At 51.6% G+C, this 22,146-nt stretch overlaps 1 protein-coding gene across 1 annotated transcript in view; it reads left to right on the forward strand.

The window, feature by feature from the left end:
• The window catches only part of trak1a (trafficking protein, kinesin binding 1a), a 30,871-nt gene extending 9,800 nt beyond the window's left edge, over positions 1-21,071 (forward strand). The window contains 16 exon segments of the mRNA XM_049026042.1: positions 848-1,042; positions 9,560-9,636; positions 10,223-10,339; positions 10,449-10,549; positions 11,916-12,024; positions 12,114-12,192; positions 12,649-12,779; positions 12,868-12,942; positions 13,067-13,204; positions 13,300-13,376; positions 13,468-13,710; positions 14,133-14,434; positions 15,633-15,995; positions 17,450-17,552; positions 19,120-19,828; positions 19,831-21,071. Coding sequence (XP_048881999.1) covers positions 9,586-9,636; positions 10,223-10,339; positions 10,449-10,549; positions 11,916-12,024; positions 12,114-12,192; positions 12,649-12,779; positions 12,868-12,942; positions 13,067-13,204; positions 13,300-13,376; positions 13,468-13,710; positions 14,133-14,434; positions 15,633-15,995; positions 17,450-17,552; positions 19,120-19,828; positions 19,831-19,932 — 2,700 coding nt within the window. The 5' untranslated portion in view covers positions 848-1,042; positions 9,560-9,585 and the 3' untranslated portion in view covers positions 19,933-21,071.
• The last annotated feature ends 1,075 nt before the right edge of the window (positions 21,072-22,146 follow it).

A 22,146-nucleotide genomic window follows, 5' to 3' on the forward strand; every position in this document is an offset into this window, starting at 1 on the left:
TACACACATACGCATAAATATCTCAAACAGACCCATACACGTACACCCGACTCACACAGATGCATAGTCATATCCACACACAGACACTCTGTGACCTTTAAATGACCTGTAAAGCTAAACATTCTTGACCAAGAACAAGCCTCAAATGACTTTGGGTGACAGTTGATTTATGCTGTATTCATGCAAGTGGACAGATATGTTAATGGTGAGCAGTAGTGAGTAACAAGGGATAGATATAACGCAAGCAGACTTGCTCGCTCCTTGTGTTGTGGCTCCTGGATCACACTCTCTCTGAAGGGGGGCAGTAACCTTCAGACAGGTCACAGCCTAGGCAGAACAAAGGCCAATGGACCTTGATAACCGAACAATTGGAGACCTGTGCTATGACATTTTCCTCATTAAGCCAAGATATGAATAATTTCTCTTAATTGAACTGGCTTTATTAGACTTGCATGTGCGTATACGGTATGTGTCAAACAGGTGCAATACCTCAGCTTTCCACTAGAGGTCAGGACATACCCCCAGAATGATGAGTCCACAGTCTTTGCATATCTCATCTGATTAGATCCCATGGCCCAATGGGACTGTAGGGAATGGAAATTGGACGCGGTCAGATAAAACTTCTGTGTGCTAATGGAAAAAAAATTGAAAAAGATAAGGGAAGTAGGTTAGTATCTAGGTACATGTACAAAGGTTGGCCACCATTAGTGGCTGCCTATAACTTATTGGCTGTTACCGTGTATAGAAGGCCGTGAATGTGAGCTGCATTGAGCTCTCCGCTTTTTCACTCTGATTCTCTGCTGTGGTCTTGACTTAACCCCCCCCCCCCGTTTCCCTTCCCCCACAGACGTGTGTAACAGCACAGATCTCCCAGAGGTCGAGATCATCAGTCTGCTGGAGGAGCAGCTACCTCACTACAAGCTGCGGGCGGACACCATCTACGGCTACGATCACGACGACTGGCTGCACACGCCGCTCATCCCGCAGGACGCCGGCCTCAACCTCACCACCGAGCAGATCGAGGAGACCCTCAAGTACTTCCGTAAGAGCCTCCCCGCATCCTGATTGGTCTGCTGACACACACCTCCGTACCACACAGGGACGCATCTGCCTTTTACACCATTGTTTCCTAACCTGGTCCCCAGGGACTCCCAGACAGTCCACATTTTTGCTCCCTCCCAGCTTCCTACTGGGGGGAGCAAAAAATGTGGACAATCTGTGGGTCCCCAAGGACCGGATTGGGAAACACTGATTCAGAGAAATGGAAATAACACTGAAAACAGTCTGATGTTTGTTACTTAGTAAATGTATATGTTTATTTATATTGCAGATGTCTATTCTGTTTTACCTATCAGTGCTAAAAGCATGCAGCAGGTCAGTAATTAGTATAAAGACTTTGATTGTGACACAGGTAAATAGTCTCAGCGTATACAGTTACTGTATAAGCTCTTATCCAAAGTGATGTATGGGTGAGACAGCAGGCCCAGCCAGTCTCTGGAGCAATTTGGGTTAAAGGCCTTTCTCAGGGTCCCAACCGTGACATCACTCTGCCACGAGATGTGAACCCACAACCTTCCGATTTCACGCACGGAGCCATACAGAGCTGCACCGTACAGTCTGGGTTGACAGTGCGGTGAATATGGTGTGCTGCCGACTTTGCTCTCCTGCGCATTATACAGGCAGCTGACTCGGGCAGACTTTCCACGCGCCCCTTTCTGCCAGCCTGGAATTGCTGTGGTCAGACACACACCACGGTTGCTACAACAAAGCTGTGCAATGAGCTGGCACACTTGGTGTGTTCAGTTGGCCCCGGCCGTCCTCCACCCTCCTCCCTACTCTTCCTGCTTATGTCAGATTGCTGGAGGAGGAAACATCTCACTTGCCTGTGTGGCTGCAGATGCTTGCCCAGGTTGGCCTTCAGGCTCCAGCTCTATTCCATCTCATACTTAAAGGGGAATTTCCCCCAAAATGCTGTATGCTCTCTTCTGTTTGCTGCTGCAGGAACTTATACTCAAGGCACTTTACTCACTGACCCATATTTAAGGCCCTATACTCACTGACCTGTACTCAAGGGCCTATACTGCATACTCTTTTACCTATACATAAGGTCCTATACTTACTGACCTACACTCAAGGGCCTTTACTTACTGCTCTATTTTCACATTGTCATTCCTAAGGCCCTATACTCACTGAACTACACTCAAGGATCTTTATTCACTGACCTGTGCTCACTAACCTATACTCAAGGCCCTATACTCAATGATCTCTACTGAAGACCCTATACTGTATACTCATTGACCTATACATAAGGCCCTATACTCACTGACCTACGCTTAAGGATCTTTATTCACTGACCTGTATACACTGACCTATAGTCAAGGCCATATTAGGGCCTATAAACAAGCACCTATTCACAATGGCCTATATTGAAGGACCTGTACTGACTGATCCATACTCAAGGACTTATACCAAAGTACTTTCTACTTTGGTTTCAGTTAACCTGGCTTCCTGGCATGTGGAAATGGCATTCAGTCTCATATTTTTTTTGCACTGGAAGTTGAGCATTCAAATTTCATTGTATCTACAATGACAATAAAGATATATTCTATTCTATTTCCTGTTTGGATAGTTTTTGGATATAATCTGGACTACATTTCACTTTCTGATAGTTTCATAGATTCATGTGTAATCGAGAATTGACCAGGATTCGTAGTTCGATGGATGGATGGATGGATGAATAAATGAATGGGTGGGGTGGATAGACAGACAGACGGATGGACAGACAAGGTACTGTCAGTGCTGATTCTGCTGTAGGAAAGATGTAAGCTGGGCATCGTTAATGTGTTAATCATCTGAACATGTTTCTGCTGTTTGGCATTCAGTATTAACACTTGTCACCAAACACCAGGAATTTTTACTTTGTTACCAAATCTGGTTCCTAACTCTAAGATGCCAGGTTCCATGGATTATTTTTAGCTTTAGGAACAGGTGCCGCTTCAGATGATTAGAGGGCGTTTGTGTCTGGATGATCTGTGTAGCTTTGGCAGCAGGCGACGGTGAGTCAGTGTCCTGCAGCCATGACAGCGAGTGATCGGTCGGAGTGTCGTCAGGACCCGAGTCACTGCGATTCCTCATACCTTCACATAGTGAACGCTGCACCAGTCTCCTTTCAATCTGAAGCAAATACCTCATGTCAGATCCATCTAAACGGGGGCATGGAACGGCATGCAATGGAGTTGTGTTCCATAACGACATGGAACTAGAGTGCAGATATCCCTCACGGGCAGACGGTGGAGTCATGTCAGATCTGATCTTTGTGACACACCGTGTGTCGTGTTCTGTAGACCATCATGGATCTATGCAGGCTAGAGCAGAAGCCCCACCCCCACTTTGGGCGGAGCTCAATGGCAGCAAAGTGGGGGTGAGCATGCCAGGGACATGACTCTGGAACTATAGCATTTGTGGAATGAGTCTGTATGAGCTTTTCTACAAACCTGCCAAAATGGTGTATTTTTGAAATTTAGCCTGTGGGAATACTCAAGCCTGAACACCCTAAGGCTGTTTGCCCAGAGTCCACACTCTGTCAGCCTTGTTGAGCTGCTCTCCTCCAGCCTGAACACCGGTGTGTCTGTATTGCCGTCTGCCCAGACTCCCCACTCTGTCAGCCTTGTTGAGCTGCTCTCCTCCAGCCTGAACACCGGTGTGTCTGTATTGCCGTCTGCCCAGACTCCCCACTCTGTCAGCCTTGTTGAGCCGCTTTTCTCCAGCCTGAACACCGGTGTGCCTGTATTGCTGTCTGCCCAGACTCCCCACTCTGTCAGCCTTGTTGAGCCGCTTTTCTCCAGCCTGAACACCGGTGTGTCTGTATTGCTGTCTGCCCAGACTCCCCACTCTGTCAGCCTTGTTGAGCCACTTTTCTCCAGCCTGAACACCGGTGTGTCTGTATTGCTGTCTGCCCAGACTCCCCACTCTGTCTGCCTTGTTGAGCCACTTTTCTCCAGCCTGAACACCGGTGTGCCTGTATTGCTGTCTGCCCAGACTCCCCAACTCTGTCTGCCTTGTTGAGCCACTTTTCTCCAGCCTGAACACCGGTGTGTCTGTATTGCTGTCTGCCAAGAGTCCCCACTCTGTCTGCCTTGTTGAGCCACTTTTCTCCAGCCTGAACACCGGTGTGCCTGTATTGCTGTCTGCCCAGACTCCCCAACTCTGTCTGCCTTGTTGAGCCACTTTTCTCCAGCCTGAACACCGGTGTGTCTGTATTGCTGTCTGCCCAGACTCCCCACTCTGTCAGCCTTGTTGAGCCACTTTTCTCCAGCCTGAACACCGGTATGCCTGTATATTGCTGTCTGCCCAGAGTCCCCACTCTGTCAGCCTTGTTGAGCCACTTTTCTCCAGCCTGAACACCGGTGTGCCTGTATTGCTGTCTGCCCAGACTCCCCACTCTGTCAGCCTTGTTGAGCCACTTTTCTCCAGCCTGAACACCGGTATGCCTGTATATTGCTGTCTGCCCAATAGTTTAGAGTCCCCACTTAACCACTACTTCTCGGGACACAGTGGCGATGGCTCCTTCTGCATGAGTGAGTCACGTGACCTCCGAGTCAGTGGGAGGGGCAGCTGGGCAATCTGTCACATTGCCACTCAGCAGGGCGTCCCTCTGAGCAGAGGGCTGACAGAGATGCATATAAGGGGAACTGTATCATCACATTAGACACGCCTTTAATGTAGACCCACACAGGCGTGCTTTGTGTGCATGATACACAGCATGATTACATTTTCACAGTCCTTCCTGTTCGTGTGGCTGCACTTTTTGTTGTCATGTTTTAGAGATTCCTAATAAGATTGTCTCCTTTTAAAATTGAATCTCACTGATTATTTCCAGTAAGCCACAGCATATGACAGCACATCCAGACCCCCGACTGTACCCCCCCCCCCCCCCCCGTCCCTTCCTTCTGTGGCCCTGATTGGCAGAGAGCCTCTGTGTTAAATTAGCCAGCATTCTGCATGTGTTGCCGTCGGGCCCTCGGCTTTGCATCATTTCAGGGTGCGGATGGTGATGCGTTTACTTTTTAAAGGGACAGGCATCCATGTAGAATCTTGCCCCGTGCCAGTAACCATGGCAACCAGCCCTGCAAGACGATGTAGGCTGCATCTGCAGAGAGGTGGGCGAGAGAGACTGAGAGAGAGAGATGAGGGGGGGATGCGTGTGACGGACGGCCCCCGTCGGGGGTGTGTCTCTGATGTAGCCTGCTGCTATTGGCTGCCTTCTCACCCGGCCTTCACTCCTCCCCCGCCTGTCGGGATCCGGCACTGACTCGGCCGCTCAGAGCCTTGGAGCACAAAATCGGACACGCCCCTTTTCCAATAACGGGGCTTTCTGGCAGCCTGCCCCCTCCCCCACCCATCCCCCTGCTCTCCCGCCCCCCCGTGCTCCCATTCGGGTAGCAGATCGCGCGTGTGGACGGGAGCTGGCCCCTGCTGGACCGCGGGCGGCGTGGAGGACGGCCTGCGATTCTCCTGACTGGGCAGCATGGAAGAAGGACGCTGATTATGCAGAGATTCGTCGAGGCGGATTACTTCGAGCTGGACTGGTACTATGAAGAGTGCACTGATGGTACAGTGGCAGCCTCAGCGGCCGCTCCTCTCCCTCCTGCGATCGATGCAGCCGTGGTGTGGGGTTACGTGGGGTGTCCGACCTCCTGTGCGCGTGTCTGTGTCTGCGTCTGTGTTTGCGGCTGCATCCGTCCTGCCTGCTCGCCCCCTGTGTCTCGCGTATGACCTCCATGGTGTTCGGTGTGGCATCAACATCGCATCATTTTGGCGGGGGGGGGGGCGGAGAGTCACATTCTCGTCATGACGAACCCAGACGTGCCCCTCCCCATGTCATCACGCGCTAACGCGGGTCCCGCTACGCTGTCCGCATGTGTGATTCTGATGCAGCACCACGTGTCTTCACAGGCACAGCTGTCGGGGGGGGGGGGGGGCAGCAGGTCCCGGAGCAGGTTTGCACATGCAAATCGGCTGACAGGGATGTGGTTTGGCGGTCACATCACGCCGGGCGCTGGAGAGAGAGCTCAGATATTCTGTCGCTGTTGCTGAATCGCCGCGCGTAACAGGCTGTTGCACTCGGGGCTCCATTTGATCTCCAGTTGCTGGATTTCAATATTCTCAGGCTGTTTATCCTGCCTCCTATTTTAATGTGAATGTACACTAGGTGATTTCATGCTGTCATATAATACTGCATACAAAACTGCAGGTGTAGTGCAGGTCCTGTCTACACCAGGGTGACATTAACTCCAGGCGGTCTTTGTCGATGCTGGGGGGGAAATGTCCTGTGGAGAGGATCCACCAGAATACCCATTCTCTGAGGAGGGTGGGTCATTCGTCTCCTGTTGTTTAGTTTTTTTTGGGAGTTTATAACCCGGTGATGGGAGAGCTTCCCCCCACTGGCACTTCTGTGCCGCATTCCAGCTTCGCGCTTGTGGTTACTGAGGCGTCTCCATAGCGATGCTTCATTGTGTGTGCAGAAATACTCTATAGTGTCGCGGCACTAAACATCTCGGCAATCGCTGGACCTTCGGTATCTTTCTGTTGAATTCAAAGTTTGACCTGTGATTTCAGTTGCCTGTGTTGCATAACTAGACAGAGTAAGAATGAGCTATTATCGTCTGTTTGACTCTTTGCATAAATATGTGTGATAAGAGCAAACTGAGTCACCTGTGCATATCATCTGTGGCACCACCCCCAGGAACAGGTGTGCCTGTTTTGTAGTTTGAGCTACCTAGTTAAGTTTCCATGGCACTTCCTCAGAACGTACCATTTTCCCTATATGGAGAGGGGAGGCCAGATAGACGTAAGTGTGAATGCATATATGTGTGAGTAAAAACACTAAACAGTATCTCACAACTTAGCACTACATTTGCAAAACCATGTAGGTGTTTTGTAATTTTCAGTGAATCTGTCGCCATGCTTTGCCCGGTTTACGGACCGAGCCAATGAGGCACCCCTTCAGTTAGCCTGATCCATCCCTGCTGTGGTGGTTGAACACAAACAAAGCGCATGGGACAGAGTAACCGTGAGGGTGTGCCCGTCCGGGCTGGGAGCTCAGCTTGTCCCGGGTGTCTTCTAAGCCATAATGGCGGTTCTGAAGGAACCTTCCTCCGTCACAGACCGCTAACACGCTAACGTGTGCGGATCATGTCCTCCTTGCCCCTGACCTTTCCCGAGGAGGAGATCTTTGAGCTGAGCTGTTCTCCGGAGCCCCCTAACACGTCTGGTTCCCAGTGCGAATACGATGACGACGTGGAGGACCCGCTATCCCTGCATGAAGGTAGCCGCTGTTTCCGCTTCTGCGATTTGTGGGTCGCATTCCCCGGTGGCCGCTGTGACACTGTAGGAGTCTCTGGCTGATGTCTTTTTCTCCTCTGCTGGTTTGTCTAACTTAATCAATCGTTTGCTCTTTAGTTATGGCCAGCATGTCGACACAAAGTCTGAACTTAGGGGTGATAAACTGCGTGGTGCAGGGAGAGATGTTGGGCACTTATCTGGTATCTGATGTCCTAACCTGAGGCAAGAAGCAGTGACTGGTTTGTGGTTATTACTGCTCAGTTGATGTATTGGCGTTTGGGTTTTATCCGTGTGGCGTAATAATGGCCGTGTCATCAGCCGAGAATGCAGTTTATCCCTGCTTCAGTGCTTTCGCTCTCTGCTGTCCCTGCACGACGACACGCCGGCTTTCATGACTGTGTGCCCTTCTACTCCTCCTCCTTGATCCCCCCCATGCCGTTCTTCAAACAGACACACTGCACAGCAGTGTCACAATTGCACACGGCCTGCTGTTGTGCTGACATGTCTGGCTTTGGGGGGAGCATGGCACAAAGAGTTAATCTTCACCACCTAGCCAAGAAGTGGGTGTTTCTGCCATGAATCGTTCAATATGTTAATGATCTACTTATTAATGGTGTGTTTGCTAGTCATGGTAAAAACGGCGTCCTCCTTCTGACCCTAACTGGCCTCTCTCCTGATATCACTGTGCTTATTTATATTTAATAAGGGCTCGCCTTTGGCTTCTGGCAGCAGACTCCTTACTGTGGTTGGCACAGGTTCGACTATGCACTGTCTGCTGTGTAGTGCAATGTAGTTCTATTGTAAATGTTAATCCGTGCCTTTAAGATCCGTGTTAGGTGTCATTGCATTGAGCTTAATTACAGCGATGGTACATCCCCAACATGAAGGGCCCTTTCAAAGAGTCCTGTGTGTTTGTGTTGTTACTGAGATACGGCTCAAGCAAACACACCCTGTGATTACAGCATTCCTCCTGACCCTGAGTTTAGCGAAGTGGACTGTGACCCGGCTGTTCCGCTGGGCGGTGACCTTCTGGCTGCTCCTGTGGGAGCGCCCCCCCCCCCAGTGTTTATAGGAAAACCCATGGGAGCTCCCGTGCTGGAATGACGAATTGATGCTCGGCGGGGTCTCTTTTGGACATACAATGTTCTCCTAGGGGGGCTGTGGGGTGCCTCATTTTGGAGAGATGCAGCAGTGAAAGTGGGGTGGGTCGTTACACTAAGCCGACTTCTCTCTCAGCAACTGCTGTTTGACACTGTAGCTCGGGGGGGGTGAGCAGGCTGAGGGGTGTTTATGTTCAGTGTCTGAGTAGCACTGCATGTTTGTGTGGGAGCTGCTCTGCACCTGGGTGTGAGGACACCCCCTTGTGGTCAGACACAGCAAGCACCGCTACAGTTTCACAGTGAGAAGATCTCATCACTGGCTTAGCTTATCGGTGGCAGGTGTCCAGTTAATGGCTGCTTAGCTTGTCATCTGTTATGATCACATGCTGAAGAAGGTTGGTACCATCGTCCTGGTAGGAGAGGTTGGGCCTGCGCCTCAGCGGAGTTAAAGGGAGGTCTTGCTGTTGATGTTATTTGTATTTAATGAGAGAAATTCCCTAAGTAATCTAACAGCATGGAGGTAATGGGGGTGGCGTGCAGGTCAGCAGGTTAGGGTACCGTTATGGGAGAGACCCAGGTTCAAATCCCAGTGTCGGCAGAGTGATAACACTATGGGGCCCGTGAGCAAGACTCATAATCCCAGCTGCCCCAGGAACTGGCTGATTTCTTAGCTTTGGATGATGTGGATGATGCCGCAGAACTGGCAGCTGGTTGGTTTTACTATGCGGCGGAGCAGCTGCGCAGCATTTCATGCGAAAGCCTCAGTCTGATCTTCCTCACACGAGTGTTTTTTTTTTTTTTTTTTTTTCTCCCTCACTGGTAATGTCACCGGGACGAGAGCATGTCACCTGCTGGTGTCTCTGTTTGATTCAGTGCCTTTATCTCTGAGGCACCTATGTGGGTTTTTTTTGTCATTTCTGAGATACATTATGTAACCTGTGAAGAAAACACTGTCGTCATGACTCCCGGAAACCGGGCCTCTTGCCAGGCGGGGGCACTGACTGTACAGGGTGTGTGTGTGTGTGTGTGGTGCGGGGTCAAGCTGTGTGCCCTGTCACATGTATGGCTCCCATCTGCTTTCTGTGTTCCTAACACCCCTCCCCACTCTCCCACAGTCCTCTGTGCTGAACGTGTGGGCCAGATGACCAAGACATACAATGACATCGACGCCGTGACCCGATTGCTTGAGGAGGTGAGGCACTATTCACCGTCATGCACTTTAATTTGGGGCCAGAAAATGTGCTATCAATCCCACTAACGGCTTCAAGTAGCCGGGGTGAGGATCTGAGGTTTGGGACAGGAGGCTGGTCACCACACGCGACGATGTGCCTAACAAACCATGTTCTTACCCATCCAGCAATCCATCTTTCAGGGGACAAAGCAGAGGCATGCCCTGGACACACACACACACACACACACACACACACACACACACACACACACACACGCGCGCGCGCGCTGTGGGCAGCTTAGAAACACATGAATGCGCTGAAATGCAAGAGAGAGCCAGTTCAATGCAAATAAGAGCAGTAGAGCATTGTGGGTAATGTCATACCTAGTGATGCTGCTGTACCCCAGGTAAAGGTGCGTGGTGGTCTGAAGTCTGCTGGTTACTCTAGATTACTGCCCTGTTGTAGGAAGGATAGAGGCTGCGGGTAACTCAGGGAAAAGCTTCTATTTTCTACTCCTGAAGGTGTGACCATGAATGAGAATGGACACTGGGTCAGGTGCTTGGTGTATATGGCTTCGCAGACTCAAGCTTTAACCCTTCCCTGCAGAAAGAACGTGATCTGGAGCTGGCAGCCCGCATCGGCCAGTCTCTGCTGAAGAAGAACAAGACCTTGAGTGAGCGAAATGAATCTCTGGAGGAGCAGGTGGAGATCATCCGTGAGGAGGTGAGGGCTACATCCGAGGTGTGCAGTTACCCAGAGTGTGCAGTTACCTGAGAGGGTATCCCCTACCCTCTTCCCACTGACACCCCCGCTCCTGTGACCTGGCCCGCAGGTATCGCAGCTGCGGCATGAGCTCTCCATGAAGGACGAACTGCTGCAGTTCTACACCAGTGCAGCAGAGGAGAGTGAGGGCGAATCCACCACCTCCACACCGTGAGTCTGACACCCGTCGGCTGCTGGTACCTGCCGCATTTGCTCCCAGGACACCTTCTCCCTTCTGCCAGCAGGTGGCATTGTGGTTAAGGAACTGGTTCATAAAACATAAAATGGACTTGCTCATTCATAAAGATCCTGTCAGTGTGAGCTGGGGAATTCCCCTGGGGCACAGCCTCCGTGATCTAGCATCCTGTTTGTTCCTTCCAGTGATTGTCCTCCCGAGATCATCACTCACTTCCTGCTCGGGGGAGGGGGTTATTGTCTTTAGTGGCACTTTTCCATTGGCAGTTAGGAAACGGTCGTACCCAAGCCATACCATACAGACACCAGTCCCTGTGCAGGTCAAATTCGCTTCTGTTCTCCAGTGCAGAAAGGTCGGCTCGTTGTTGGGTTTGGAGACCGACAGCGACGAAAAAACCAAAGATATTAGAGATGCTAATTATAAGAGATACTGTTCACGCGATGTACATTGTCATTTACCACAGTAGACCCCACTACTGGCATGTGTTCGTGCAATTTTAGTTTTTTTACTGTGTGCTAATTTTGGCTAGCATGTCGTTTTTATGTTAAGTATGAAACACTAGAGGAATTACCATTTGCGTGCGTAAATTTGCATTATGAATCCATTCTGTTCAGCTATTCTATAGTACTTTTCTAAGCAGGAGGTTCAAAATTTAAGTTCTGATTTATCGAGAATGCATCAGTACATCGCGATGTGCGATACTACTAATAATGAATGGTATATAGAAAATCCCTTTTCATTCAGATTATCCATGCATATCAACGCAGAAGACCAGTATTGCTCTCCATAGCGACCAGTCAGAGGTGGTGATGCGAATGGCTGTGTTTGGTCACACTTTCGGTGTACGCAGGACCACGTTTCCAGCTAGCATACTTTACAATGGGAAACAGCCATTTTGTGGTACGGCTTGGTTCTTGGTGGTTCTTGGTAATCCTGCACTGGATTAACACCCTAGATTTAACACTGCAGTGTATCTTGTGTGTCGGACCCCAACTTCCCGGCTCTGACTCCGCAGTATATCAGGCTTCCATCCTCCATGAACACTTGATCAAAGCTCTGTCATGTTGTTTGTTTTCTGCTGTCTGTGGTCTGCTGCGTAACTTAATACAGACACAAAGAGCCGGGCAGGTCACCCTCCAGCGCCATGTGACATCAGGCGTGATTCCCGCTCGTTACTGTGGAAGCTGCTCCCTTAAGCCAGTTATGTGTGCAGCTGTGATGCGTCCATCACGTGACAGCCTGGGAGTCAGCAGTAATCGGCAGGCAGTTTGTGTCCATGTACGCGCACACGCGGTCACTGGAGCTCTCTCACCCCCCCCCCCCCCCCCCCCCCACTGCTAGGCTCCGCCGTAACGAGTCGTCATCCTCTGTGCCGAGCTACTTTCCACTTGACTCACTGCAAAAGAAGCTGAAGGACCTCGAGGAGGAGAACATCGTGCTGCGGTCGGAGGTAAAGGCGGCCGGGGAGCGGAGGAGGGGTCAGGCTGGGTGGCTGCCGTGGCGACTGGGATGTAACTCCGCCCACCATCTCGCTGCCAGGCGTGCCACCTGGAGACGGAGACCATCTCGTACGAGGAGAAGGAGCAGCAGCTCGTGAATGACTGTGTTAAAGAGCTGCGTAAGTACACATGGTTTTAGGCTGCATTAGAGAGTCGCGTGAGTACGCACCGCTTCGGGCTATGAGGACAAAGTGCAGGAAGGGCTACTTTACTTCTGTCTGCGCTGAGTACATGTGAGGTGAAGTACACGGGATACATGACACCATAATGTGCGTGCACACAGACACACACACACACAGACACACACACGCGCCACACAGGGCATTAAGAGCCTGTCTGCATAATCAGACACCAGCTGCCACAACCCCCCCCCCCCCCCCCCCCCCCACTATGTGAGGGCTGGTATTTATATTACAGTGTTGCCACTTAACTTGTCATGCTGCTGTTGCCTCAGCCTGACAGACCATTTAAAGGGCAGTCGTGCTTTTGGAGTAACTACTTAATCCCGGAGACTCATGATGTTCATGTTGATCCCATCATGGCCGTGACATGACCTCCTTCCTCCCTCCCCGTAGGAGATGCCAACATCCAGATCACATCCATCGCGGAGGAGCTGGCGAAAAAGACGGAGGATGCCTCCCGCCAGCAGGAGGAGATCACGCATCTCTTGTCCCAGATCGTGGACCTGCAGAAGAAGTCCAAATCTGTGAGTGCCAGCCGGCGTACATCTCCCAGAGGTCCATTTAGGTATCCTGGGGCACGTCCATAACTCCGTCTGCTCCCGTTTCTCGTAGTACGCCATCGAGAACGAGGAGCTCAACCAGCATTTGGCGGCAGCGAAGGACGCCCAGCGGCAACTGACTGCGGAGGTAAGTGGAACATGGAGCCCCGCCTCCAGCCACACCATCCAATGGCAGAGCCTGCTGTCTGACCTTCGCTCCCTCACTGGCCAATGACACGGCCCACCGTCTCTCCCTCCCTACCTCTGGGCAGCTGCGTGAACTAGAGGACAAGTATGCTGAGTGCATGGAGATGCTACGGGAGGCGCAGGAGGAGCTGAAGAACCTGAGGAATCGGGCGCTTCCCCTGAGCACGCCCCGGAGGTTCCATGCGCTGGGCCTCTTCCCCATGGTCAGCGGGCTGGGGGCCCTGATGACCTCTATTTCGGGGTGTAGTGGAGGTGTCCGTGTTGGGGCTTTGCTGAGACGTGACCTCTGACCCTGCAGGACTCTCTGGCAGCGGAGATAGAGGGGACCATGAGGAAAGAGCTGCAGATGGACGACCCGGAAACGGAGGAGCAGAAGTGAGTCTTGTCGCACGCTTTGGAGGGCAGCTCACTGGCCAGTGTGATTGTTCCGGCACAGATTCACCACGACCTTCCTGTATGCAAACAGATCCCACCCCCGGCGTGTGTTCGAGACAGTGAAGAACGTCAACCAGACAGTCCGCCAGCGCTCCTGGGGCCCCTCACCCCTGAACATCCCGGGGTCCAACCAATCGTCGGTGCTCAATTCGGCCCGGTCCAGCTGCAGGAGCACGCCGCGCTCCAGTCTGTACGCCGGCGACGTCAGCAACGTTGTCATCGACAACCGCACCAACAGCATCATCTTGGAGACGGGGTCGTCGTCGGGGGGCAGGTGGGTGGGATCACCGTGTCGACATCATACTGTAACCCCTCCCCATCCCCGCTAATTACCATTAGAGCACATTTTTGTTCTTCATTCATGTCCCACTGTAAAATTACACCCAGGCCAAAATCTTTATAGCTGGATCACAGGGGGTGAGTGAGTGAATGTTACAGTGTGCTGCTGTCCTGGGACTGGACCCAGCGACCTTCGGTTCTCCTGAACCAGCAGCTCATTGGAATCCAGCTGTGCGTTTCGGCTGAGGATCCCACGCTGCAGGGCCATAAACATACAGGCTCATCATCTGTCTCTCTCCATTATCTGTATGTTCTAGAAGCTTCCGCTAGATCCACATGCCAGCTGTCCGGATTTGACATTTATTTTCGTCTTTCCCTCTTTCTTCCTCTCCAACCTCCTTGGCTTCTCGGCCGCAGCCCCGTCGACTCCAACAAGAAGCTGGGCACCCCCGGCACACCGGGTTCGCGTGACCTGGAGGTGGCGCTCCGGCGCCTGTCCCTGCGGCGGGAAAACTACCTAAGTGAGCGCCGCTTCTTTGAGGAGGAGCGGGAGCGGAAGCTGCAGGCGCTGGCGGAGCGGGGCGAGCTGGGCAGCGGCGGCCTGACGCCCACCGACAGCCTGGCCTCGCTGGGCACGCAGCACTCAGGCCTGTCGCTCTACTCTGTCTACAGCCGCTCCTACCTGCCTGAGAAACTGCAGATCGTCAAGCCGCTGGAAGGTGACCGCGCCGGGCCCCCGCCCCTGCCGCTGCTCGTCCGCGACGCCCTCTGGGCCCTCCTCAACCACGAGGCTGCTGGCCTGTCCACACTGCAACACTCCTTCTACTTCCGGCACACACAGCCGCGCTGCTGGTTCGAGATCCCCTAATGTGCGAGAGGGACTCGAACCCACGCAGTGGCTGGGCTCACACTCACGTGGCATTTGCACTGCATATTTGTTGTTTTTTATTTTTGTTGTTGATGTTATTATTATTTATAGTGATTATTGTTCTTTATAATATTGTATCACGTACATACAGTGAAACCAGAAGTATATCTGCAGTATCAGGAAGGGCGACAGATGTAACCCCGGCTAATAGGCCCCGACTATAACGCCCAAGTCATAATGATGCAGAGAGCAGAGCCACCCGGCACCCTGGGAAACCAGCATGACGTCACCTGAGGTCCCTAAGCTCGCAAATAATTGAAGTTCCTGCGTAAATGGAGGACTAGAGCCCTGGAGCCTTAAAGGACCAGTGTGCTTTTCATATTTGCGCTGAGGCGTCTGCTCTGAAGGTTGGGTACAGGATGGACGGACGTTTTCCGTTCCTGATGTTGTCCTTCACGTGTGCCGTGTCGGCCCCCCTGCTTATTTCCACTCCTTTTCTTTCTCGTTCTGTCTTTCATTCAGTCTGTGTTTATGACTCTTCAATAAAATCCGCTGCTCATTCTGGACCCCCTCTCTTTCTTTGTGTACCTAACCTTTCGAGAGCAGGACATCCCGCCATGGGTCTGCCTCTGTGACTAACCCTGTAAGAGGTGCCGGTCTGAACCCTTTGCTGGGGTTTCAAGCCAGCCAGAAGGCGGTTTAGACAGTTGTGATGTACATTACTCCGGCAGTGTGACCTAATTCTGAACTGAGGAAAGGTGCAGTGGTAATACAGTCATTCTGCTGGCTGTTGTCAGTGATAGGTTCATGCCAACTTCAAGGGCAGGTTTGCACCAGGATGTTTATGTTGTAATATGTTATGTGACACAATACACAGTGCGTCTGTAGGCCAGTGTGTCTCCTATCTAACTGCAGCCTCCTAACTGCTGTTGTCTATAGCAGTGTAAATCCCGCCTCTTCTCCAGCATGATTGGCTACGCTCCCAGGGTGCACAGGACTCCGCCCTAACTCTGCGCTCTGCTCTGCTATTCTGTCCCCCGCTGCCTCAGGCTCTGTCACCCTGCATCACTGGCAGCAGCTGGCACAGCCTCACCTGGGGGGCATCCTGGACTCGCGGCCGGGAGTGCTAACCAAGGGCTTCCGGCCGCTGGAGGTCGACGCAGACGAGGAGGTCTACCAGTTCACGGACTTTGAGGAGGACGAGCCAGGTGACCGTCCTTTCGCGAGCCTCTCTACCTCAGCCCCCAGGCGCCCGCCGTGTTCCTCGCGGCCCGGCTCTGCCTCCTCCCACGGGCACGACGCTGGCAACCCCCAGGCCTCAGGTGAGAGGCCCAGCCCCAGGAGACCAGCTTCTCCCCCACACTGCACCCAGGATCCTCCGAAGCCGCCAGCCGCCAGTGCTGAGGTGTCCGGTGAGGGAGCCCCCTAGAGGACATCCAGCGGCACGCCGGGCACTGCCCCCCTCGCCCCCACGCGCACACACCTGCACCCCCCCTCCATCCCAGACGTGTGCGCCTGTCCCATTGAGTATACCCCATTTTTAATTTCACTCCAAAAACTCTTCGTCTTATAAGAATCTTCAGTTTCTCTCGGTACCATCCGTGTGCTGATAAAGAGCATTTCTCTGCAGCCGTGATAAGTACTGTAATCAGTGCTGAACGTACCTCCCCGATGAACCAGTCACGTTACTGGCCAGGAGAACCCCAGTGTAGACGTTTGTTTGGGGGCTTTGAGGCAGTTTAGAGAAGACTGCCCCCCGCCTCCCATAACAACCACGCTTAATTAACTGCCTAACAGAAGTGAGATGCTTCATCACAAGGTGTAGTGATGCTCAGAAGCAGGTTACGGTTGGGGTTCAGGGTTAGGGTTTGACATGAGTAGTCATAGGTGCTTTCCGGCCTGCTTAAACTTAACATTACTCCGCTTTGCTAAAGAGTCGGCCTGTCACTGTCTCCCCGGCCCATAGGGGGCGATGTCCCTGTGTCAGTGTTGATGGGGCTGTTCTCATTGTCAGCACATGGTGGTCCTGCTTCCTCTCCAATCCGTTTTGACCTGCAGATTTAGTTTCCCCATCCTGTCCTGCTCCCTCCTCCTGCCATTTTTACTGTAATCAGTCTCTATAAACAGCCACGCCTCTTTCCCATATCGACATCCAATCAGGGGCTTTGAGTTCAGCTGCTTTTTTTGGGGAGGGGGTTGTAATTCAGAGCCATGAAATTCCACATCCGAAAGGCCCGGTGGGATGTGCAGCCTGGCCGGACCGTTGCTTCTGCAGATGCATAGAGAGAAGCTGGTGTGACGCACTGTGGAATTATTCATGTGACAGTGTGGTGATACTGTCCCGAAGGTCGCAGCGGCGCCCCCCAGTGGATAGCATGAGTGTGTGTGACCCGCACGGCACCTGGCAGCCAGGGCTCGGATCTAATGACCTAGTCTATTTTTAAAGCGGCCCCATTCAAACAGGGGTGCTCTAACTGCACAGCCAGTGCCCTCCTCACGAGCCTCATTCCTCCATTCTCTAATCTTTCATGCTTTTATCTGGCTGCCTGTCTCTTTAATGACAAATTCTTCTTGTAAATCTGCATCAAGTCAAAGGCCATAATTGCCTGTATTCAGAGCAAGTGAAATCATGGGGAGCATGATCCACAGGAATAAATTATACAGGTGCTTATTTACTATGTTTTATGGCTATGGTAATGTGATGCCCTGTGAATGGGATTCCTTGTTCGTAGCCGCATGCTGCTGTGAGTACAGGCTTGATGCAGCTTTAAACTTTTCTCTTTGTTTCTTGAGCTGTGTTCTGATCTGTACCATGTCTCCTGTGCTAAATGCTGACCTGGCGCCCCCTCTCGCCCGTATTCTGCAGTACATTTCCCCGGCAAATGCATGTCCCACACGAGCTCCACCTACACCTTCACCACCTGCCGCATCATGCACCCCTCTGATGAGCTGACGCAGGTCACGCCCAGGTGAGCAGCCTACCTCCAGCCATACCCACTGCTTCCACCAGGTGGCGACGTACCAGCCTTCTTTCCGCTCCTATCCTTTGAATGGTGATGAGAATGGAGTATTTACACATCTATGCATCTCAAGTACTTTTTTTTTTCCGAAACACCTGAAAACATTGCTTCGTTGGGAAATGAAAGACTGGAAGGACTGAAAGAGACAGAGATGTGCTTTTAAAAGCTTATCATTAGCGCGTGTACAATTATTCTCAAACCAGTAGCTCATGTCTACAAATCAGGACTTGCTTCATAATAGCAATGTTCACTGCCTAAGTACATTAATGACATTTTAATGTAATTCTTATTTTATAATAGTAAATACAGGGGAAAAATGTCCTGTCTGATAGTTCCACCTCCAGCTCTATGGAGTGTTTCCGTCTTGCTGGGGGGGGGGGGGGGGGGGGGCATTGTAGGGACTGTCTGAACGCTCTGGGGATCTTTCCAGGTCATGTGACGAGGAGGAGGAGTCTACACAGTATCACGTTGTTCTGAGGGCAGGCTTAAAGCACGCCCACTGACCCTGCTGGGGGTGAGCCTCTGTGTCATGTGACCTCCGCCTCCCCTGCTATGCTATGTGCTGAGATAACAGCCTGTCTGTGCCCTAACAGTGCACTGACACTCAGCCTGACCCCGAGTCCAGACCCCTCTGACTCTGGGGAATAATGACTAAGGAGAAACCTGAGTTTGAGAGCGTTTGCCTGCGACGTCCTGTCAGTCAGCTGGGGAGGGGGGGTGTGTGGAACGTGCGGTGTGTACATTTTACATTTTATAATGGGATGCACTGAGTTTGCCCAAACGGGGGAGGTGGGCATTACCCTCTAAATGGACAGACGTTTGTTTGCTTAATACTGACCCTTCCTGTGTGTGTGTAACCTGTCTGTTGTTCAGGCGTTTTCTTAGTGAGTGGGATTCGGTACTAACCCGTAAAACTGCATGTGATTGGTCTCAGAACTCGCGATCTGTATGTCACACGATCAGCCTGACAGTAATTGTGCATTGCGACGTGTAAACTTATCTTAATACACGGCAGTATTTCTGCACATGTAGATTTTTTTTGTTTAACTTTGAACATGCAACAAGGTGTAAGATTTACAATAGGTGTAAGATTTGGACATTTTCTGTGATGGGTTGGTGCCCCATTCTGGGTTGTTCCCTGTCGCAGAGTGGATGGATGGATGGATGGATGGACGGACGGATGGATGGACGGACGGATGGACGGACGGACGGATGGATGGACGGACGGATGGGGCATTTTATTATTTAGATCAGATAAATAGGAGTGAGATGGAATTGCCTGGTTGTATTTACTGTACAGGTGAGGTGAGCAGATTGAACAAAAGCAAGAGAGAGAGAGGGACAGAGAGCTCCTCTTCTTACACATTTTAGCTGTACTCAAGTCTGTCACAAGTAGTTCCCCGTTCATGTAGCTGGATATCTCACTGGAGAAGGTGAACATTGCTAGAAGTGAAACTTCCTTTCTGGATTTGCCTGCCTCCGGTTGTAATGCGCGTGTCACTTCCTGTCCCTGCAGCCTTAACACTGGCCCTGCGGCTGCGTGCGTCATTACCAGCGGTATCAAATCTACGCCGGCCTCCACACCATGTACCCCACGTCGGCTCAGCCTGGCAGAGTCCTTCACCAACCTGCGGGACTCCACTAAGACCATGAGTACCTCGCTTGGGCTGGTGCGCCTCCTACAGGAGAGGGGCATCTCTGCGGCTGTCTACAACCCGCAGAGCTGGAACCGGGCAGACGTCAGCACCATGGCCACCTCTGCCAGGACCCCCCGTGCTCTACCCTCCACACCCCCCAACTCGCCCACCAGCCAGACTCAACCCACCCTCCCCTCACCCCCCTCGCCCTCCTTCGAGTTCAGCGCCCCTCGCACCCCTTACGACAATTTCCTGGCATCGCGTCCAGCCAGCTCTATCTTGAAGGAGGTGCAAGCGGATGCTCGGAGCCGCTTGGACGACGAGAGCCAGACGGACGTCAGCATCCAGAACCTGAAGCTCGTGGACAAATTGCGACACTTTGGCGTGGCCCATCCGGACAGTCCCGGGGCCATGGCCCCCGCTCCGCTATTGACACCCCTCGGGGGGCTGCACCAGCATGGGGCCCCCTTTGGGCCACCGGTGGTAACCAGCGCCATCGGCGGCCTTCCCGCCCTCAATGCCGGCATCCGGCGCAACCGCAGTTACCCGGCCATGGTTGGAGCCAGCATGGCAATGAAGGGCCCGGGGCCACAGGGCCCCCAGATGCTGCTGGACTCCCAGCTGCCCAAACAGACCAGCCTCAAGTGATGGATGGATGGATGGAAATATTGCTGGCTGCTTTTCCACGGTGACCCTTTTACTCGCCGTGTGTACAGACTGCTCTAGTGACAGATCAACCATATGCCTGTAAGAACTTTGTACAGCCTTTTCATTTGTAATTGTAAATATGAAATAATCTTCCATGCTCGTACAGTGTATAGCAACATATAACGTGTTCTTAGGTGTTGATGAACTCGCTGTGACTGTAAAGGGGCTCGCTGGCGCCCCCCCAGGCTCATACTGTAAGTAGCACAGTTCCGTTAGGGACGTCCTTGCTGGCTGCTGAGTGTTGAGGGAAACTCCGGCCCAGCGGAAGCACTTTTTTCGTTGAATCCCCAGGCTTGTTTGGGGGTTTTGCTGTCCTTTCTCCTTCATCACTGTGCACTGCACCCCTTCCTCCGTTAATGCACCTTAAAGCCCCCCCCCCCCCCCCTGTAAGCAGTGATGGTTAGTGCAGTGTCCTGTTACTCAAGTGAATGTATGCTGCCCGCGCTGTGTGTGAGTGCGATAGTCGTGGTCAAACACTTACGACTTGATAAACAGACTTGAATTTCTTGAAAAGTGGCAGTCAAAGAGCATTGACTTCATGTCGTATTTTCCCTCCTGTGTGACCTCCTCCCAGAGATCGGAGACCAGACAGGTTAGCGAGAATCCGACTGTGTATGCATTGAATCCATTTATAAGTTATTATGAGAACGGTGCGTGACTTGGGTGCGACTCCCCTGGCCCAGGATGTAGTGCCAACCCTAGTGTTTTTACCTGAGTGTGACTGCAGGGGGCGCAACACCAATCACGCTGATGTCCATGCAGAGAAGCATATTTATTTACCGCCGTTGTGCGGCTTAAATGCATCATTTATGTGCGCACTTGTGTTTCTGTAACTTGAACTTCTCTCGAATGTATTTAATGGCAGCAGACGTGTCCCTAACCGCGCACCATCGCTTCAAATGGCCCTCCATCCATGGTTCTCCACAAAGGGAAGTATGATGCCTGTACATTGTAAATGGTGACTATGCCATATGTTTAGCTGATTACCTTTTTAGTAGAAAAAAAAAAATATGTCAAACACACTGGTACCAAACTTTGAGTTGTACTATCGGGAGTTTGAAATGCTGTCCTTTGCAAAAAATAAAAAAATAAAAAAAGGTTATTAATAAAGAGATTGATATGACCTGGTTCTGTTTTGATTAATGTTCCGGATTTTTGTATTTGATCAGTATCTCTGTGTGTGAGCAGAGCGGTTTCCCACGAACAGACGGATCCCATGATTTAGTGGACGGGTGGCACGGTGGCGCAGTGGTTAGCGCTGCAGCTTCACACCGCAAAGGTCCTGGGTTGGGTCCCGGGTCCTGTCTGTGTGGAGTTTGCATTCCCGTGTTCGTGTGGGTTTCGGCTGGGGGCTCCGGTTTCCTTCCCCGATTCAAAAGCGTGCAGGGTAGGTCAGTTGGCGAGCCTAAATTGGCCCTGTAGTGGTGTATGTGCCCTGTGGTGTGTTGGTAACCAGGGTTGATTCCCACCTACGCCCCTTGTTTCCAGTCCCCCCCATGACCCCAGTTGGGTTTTAGCGGTCATGGTGATGGATGGAATTTTGTGGATTAAAACTTGCAAGTTTTCACCACCAGGTGGCAGAAGATCATATCTGAGCCCCAAGTTAGTGGTTAGGAGCGAGTGCCTTTTTAGTCATTTAAGTAAGATGGTTCAATGCATTTTTTTGTTTGCTTTAGGTTACATCAAATTACCACCTACTGAGACATGCAATAGCATTCGAATAAAATGTCCTTTACATTTCTAATGCAATGCAAGGTTGTGTCGTCAAAAACTGTTTCGGGGGAATTTTGAAGTGCTTGTGAGTGCGTGAGGATGAACGATTTGATTTACAGCTGTCTCAGTCTTTAACTAATTGGCTTGATATAGCGGTAAGCTATGAAAAAGTAATTTTGAGTTAAAATGGTATATAAAAATGAGAATTATTAAAAATTAACCATGGTCCAATCATCTGTAGCTTCTGCAGTTGTAGTGTAGGAAGGAATATATCTGGCTCTGTTGTGTATCAGCCTAGGTTGTACTGGTGTGTATGTGTGTGCGTTGGACCTTAATAGTGTGGCTCACATGGCGACTTATGGCGACTTAACGACGAGAGGAATCCCACGGACTGAATTACCTAACCAACCAGACGATCTCCTTTCCATCCTGCTTTTACTGCCGCTCCATCAGACACCATCGTTAGTGCTGCTGATCTCCTGAGA

Source organism: Brienomyrus brachyistius, chromosome 9, assembly GCF_023856365.1.
Source record: "Brienomyrus brachyistius isolate T26 chromosome 9, BBRACH_0.4, whole genome shotgun sequence".
In the NCBI taxonomy this organism is placed as follows: Eukaryota; Metazoa; Chordata; class Actinopteri; order Osteoglossiformes; family Mormyridae; genus Brienomyrus; species Brienomyrus brachyistius.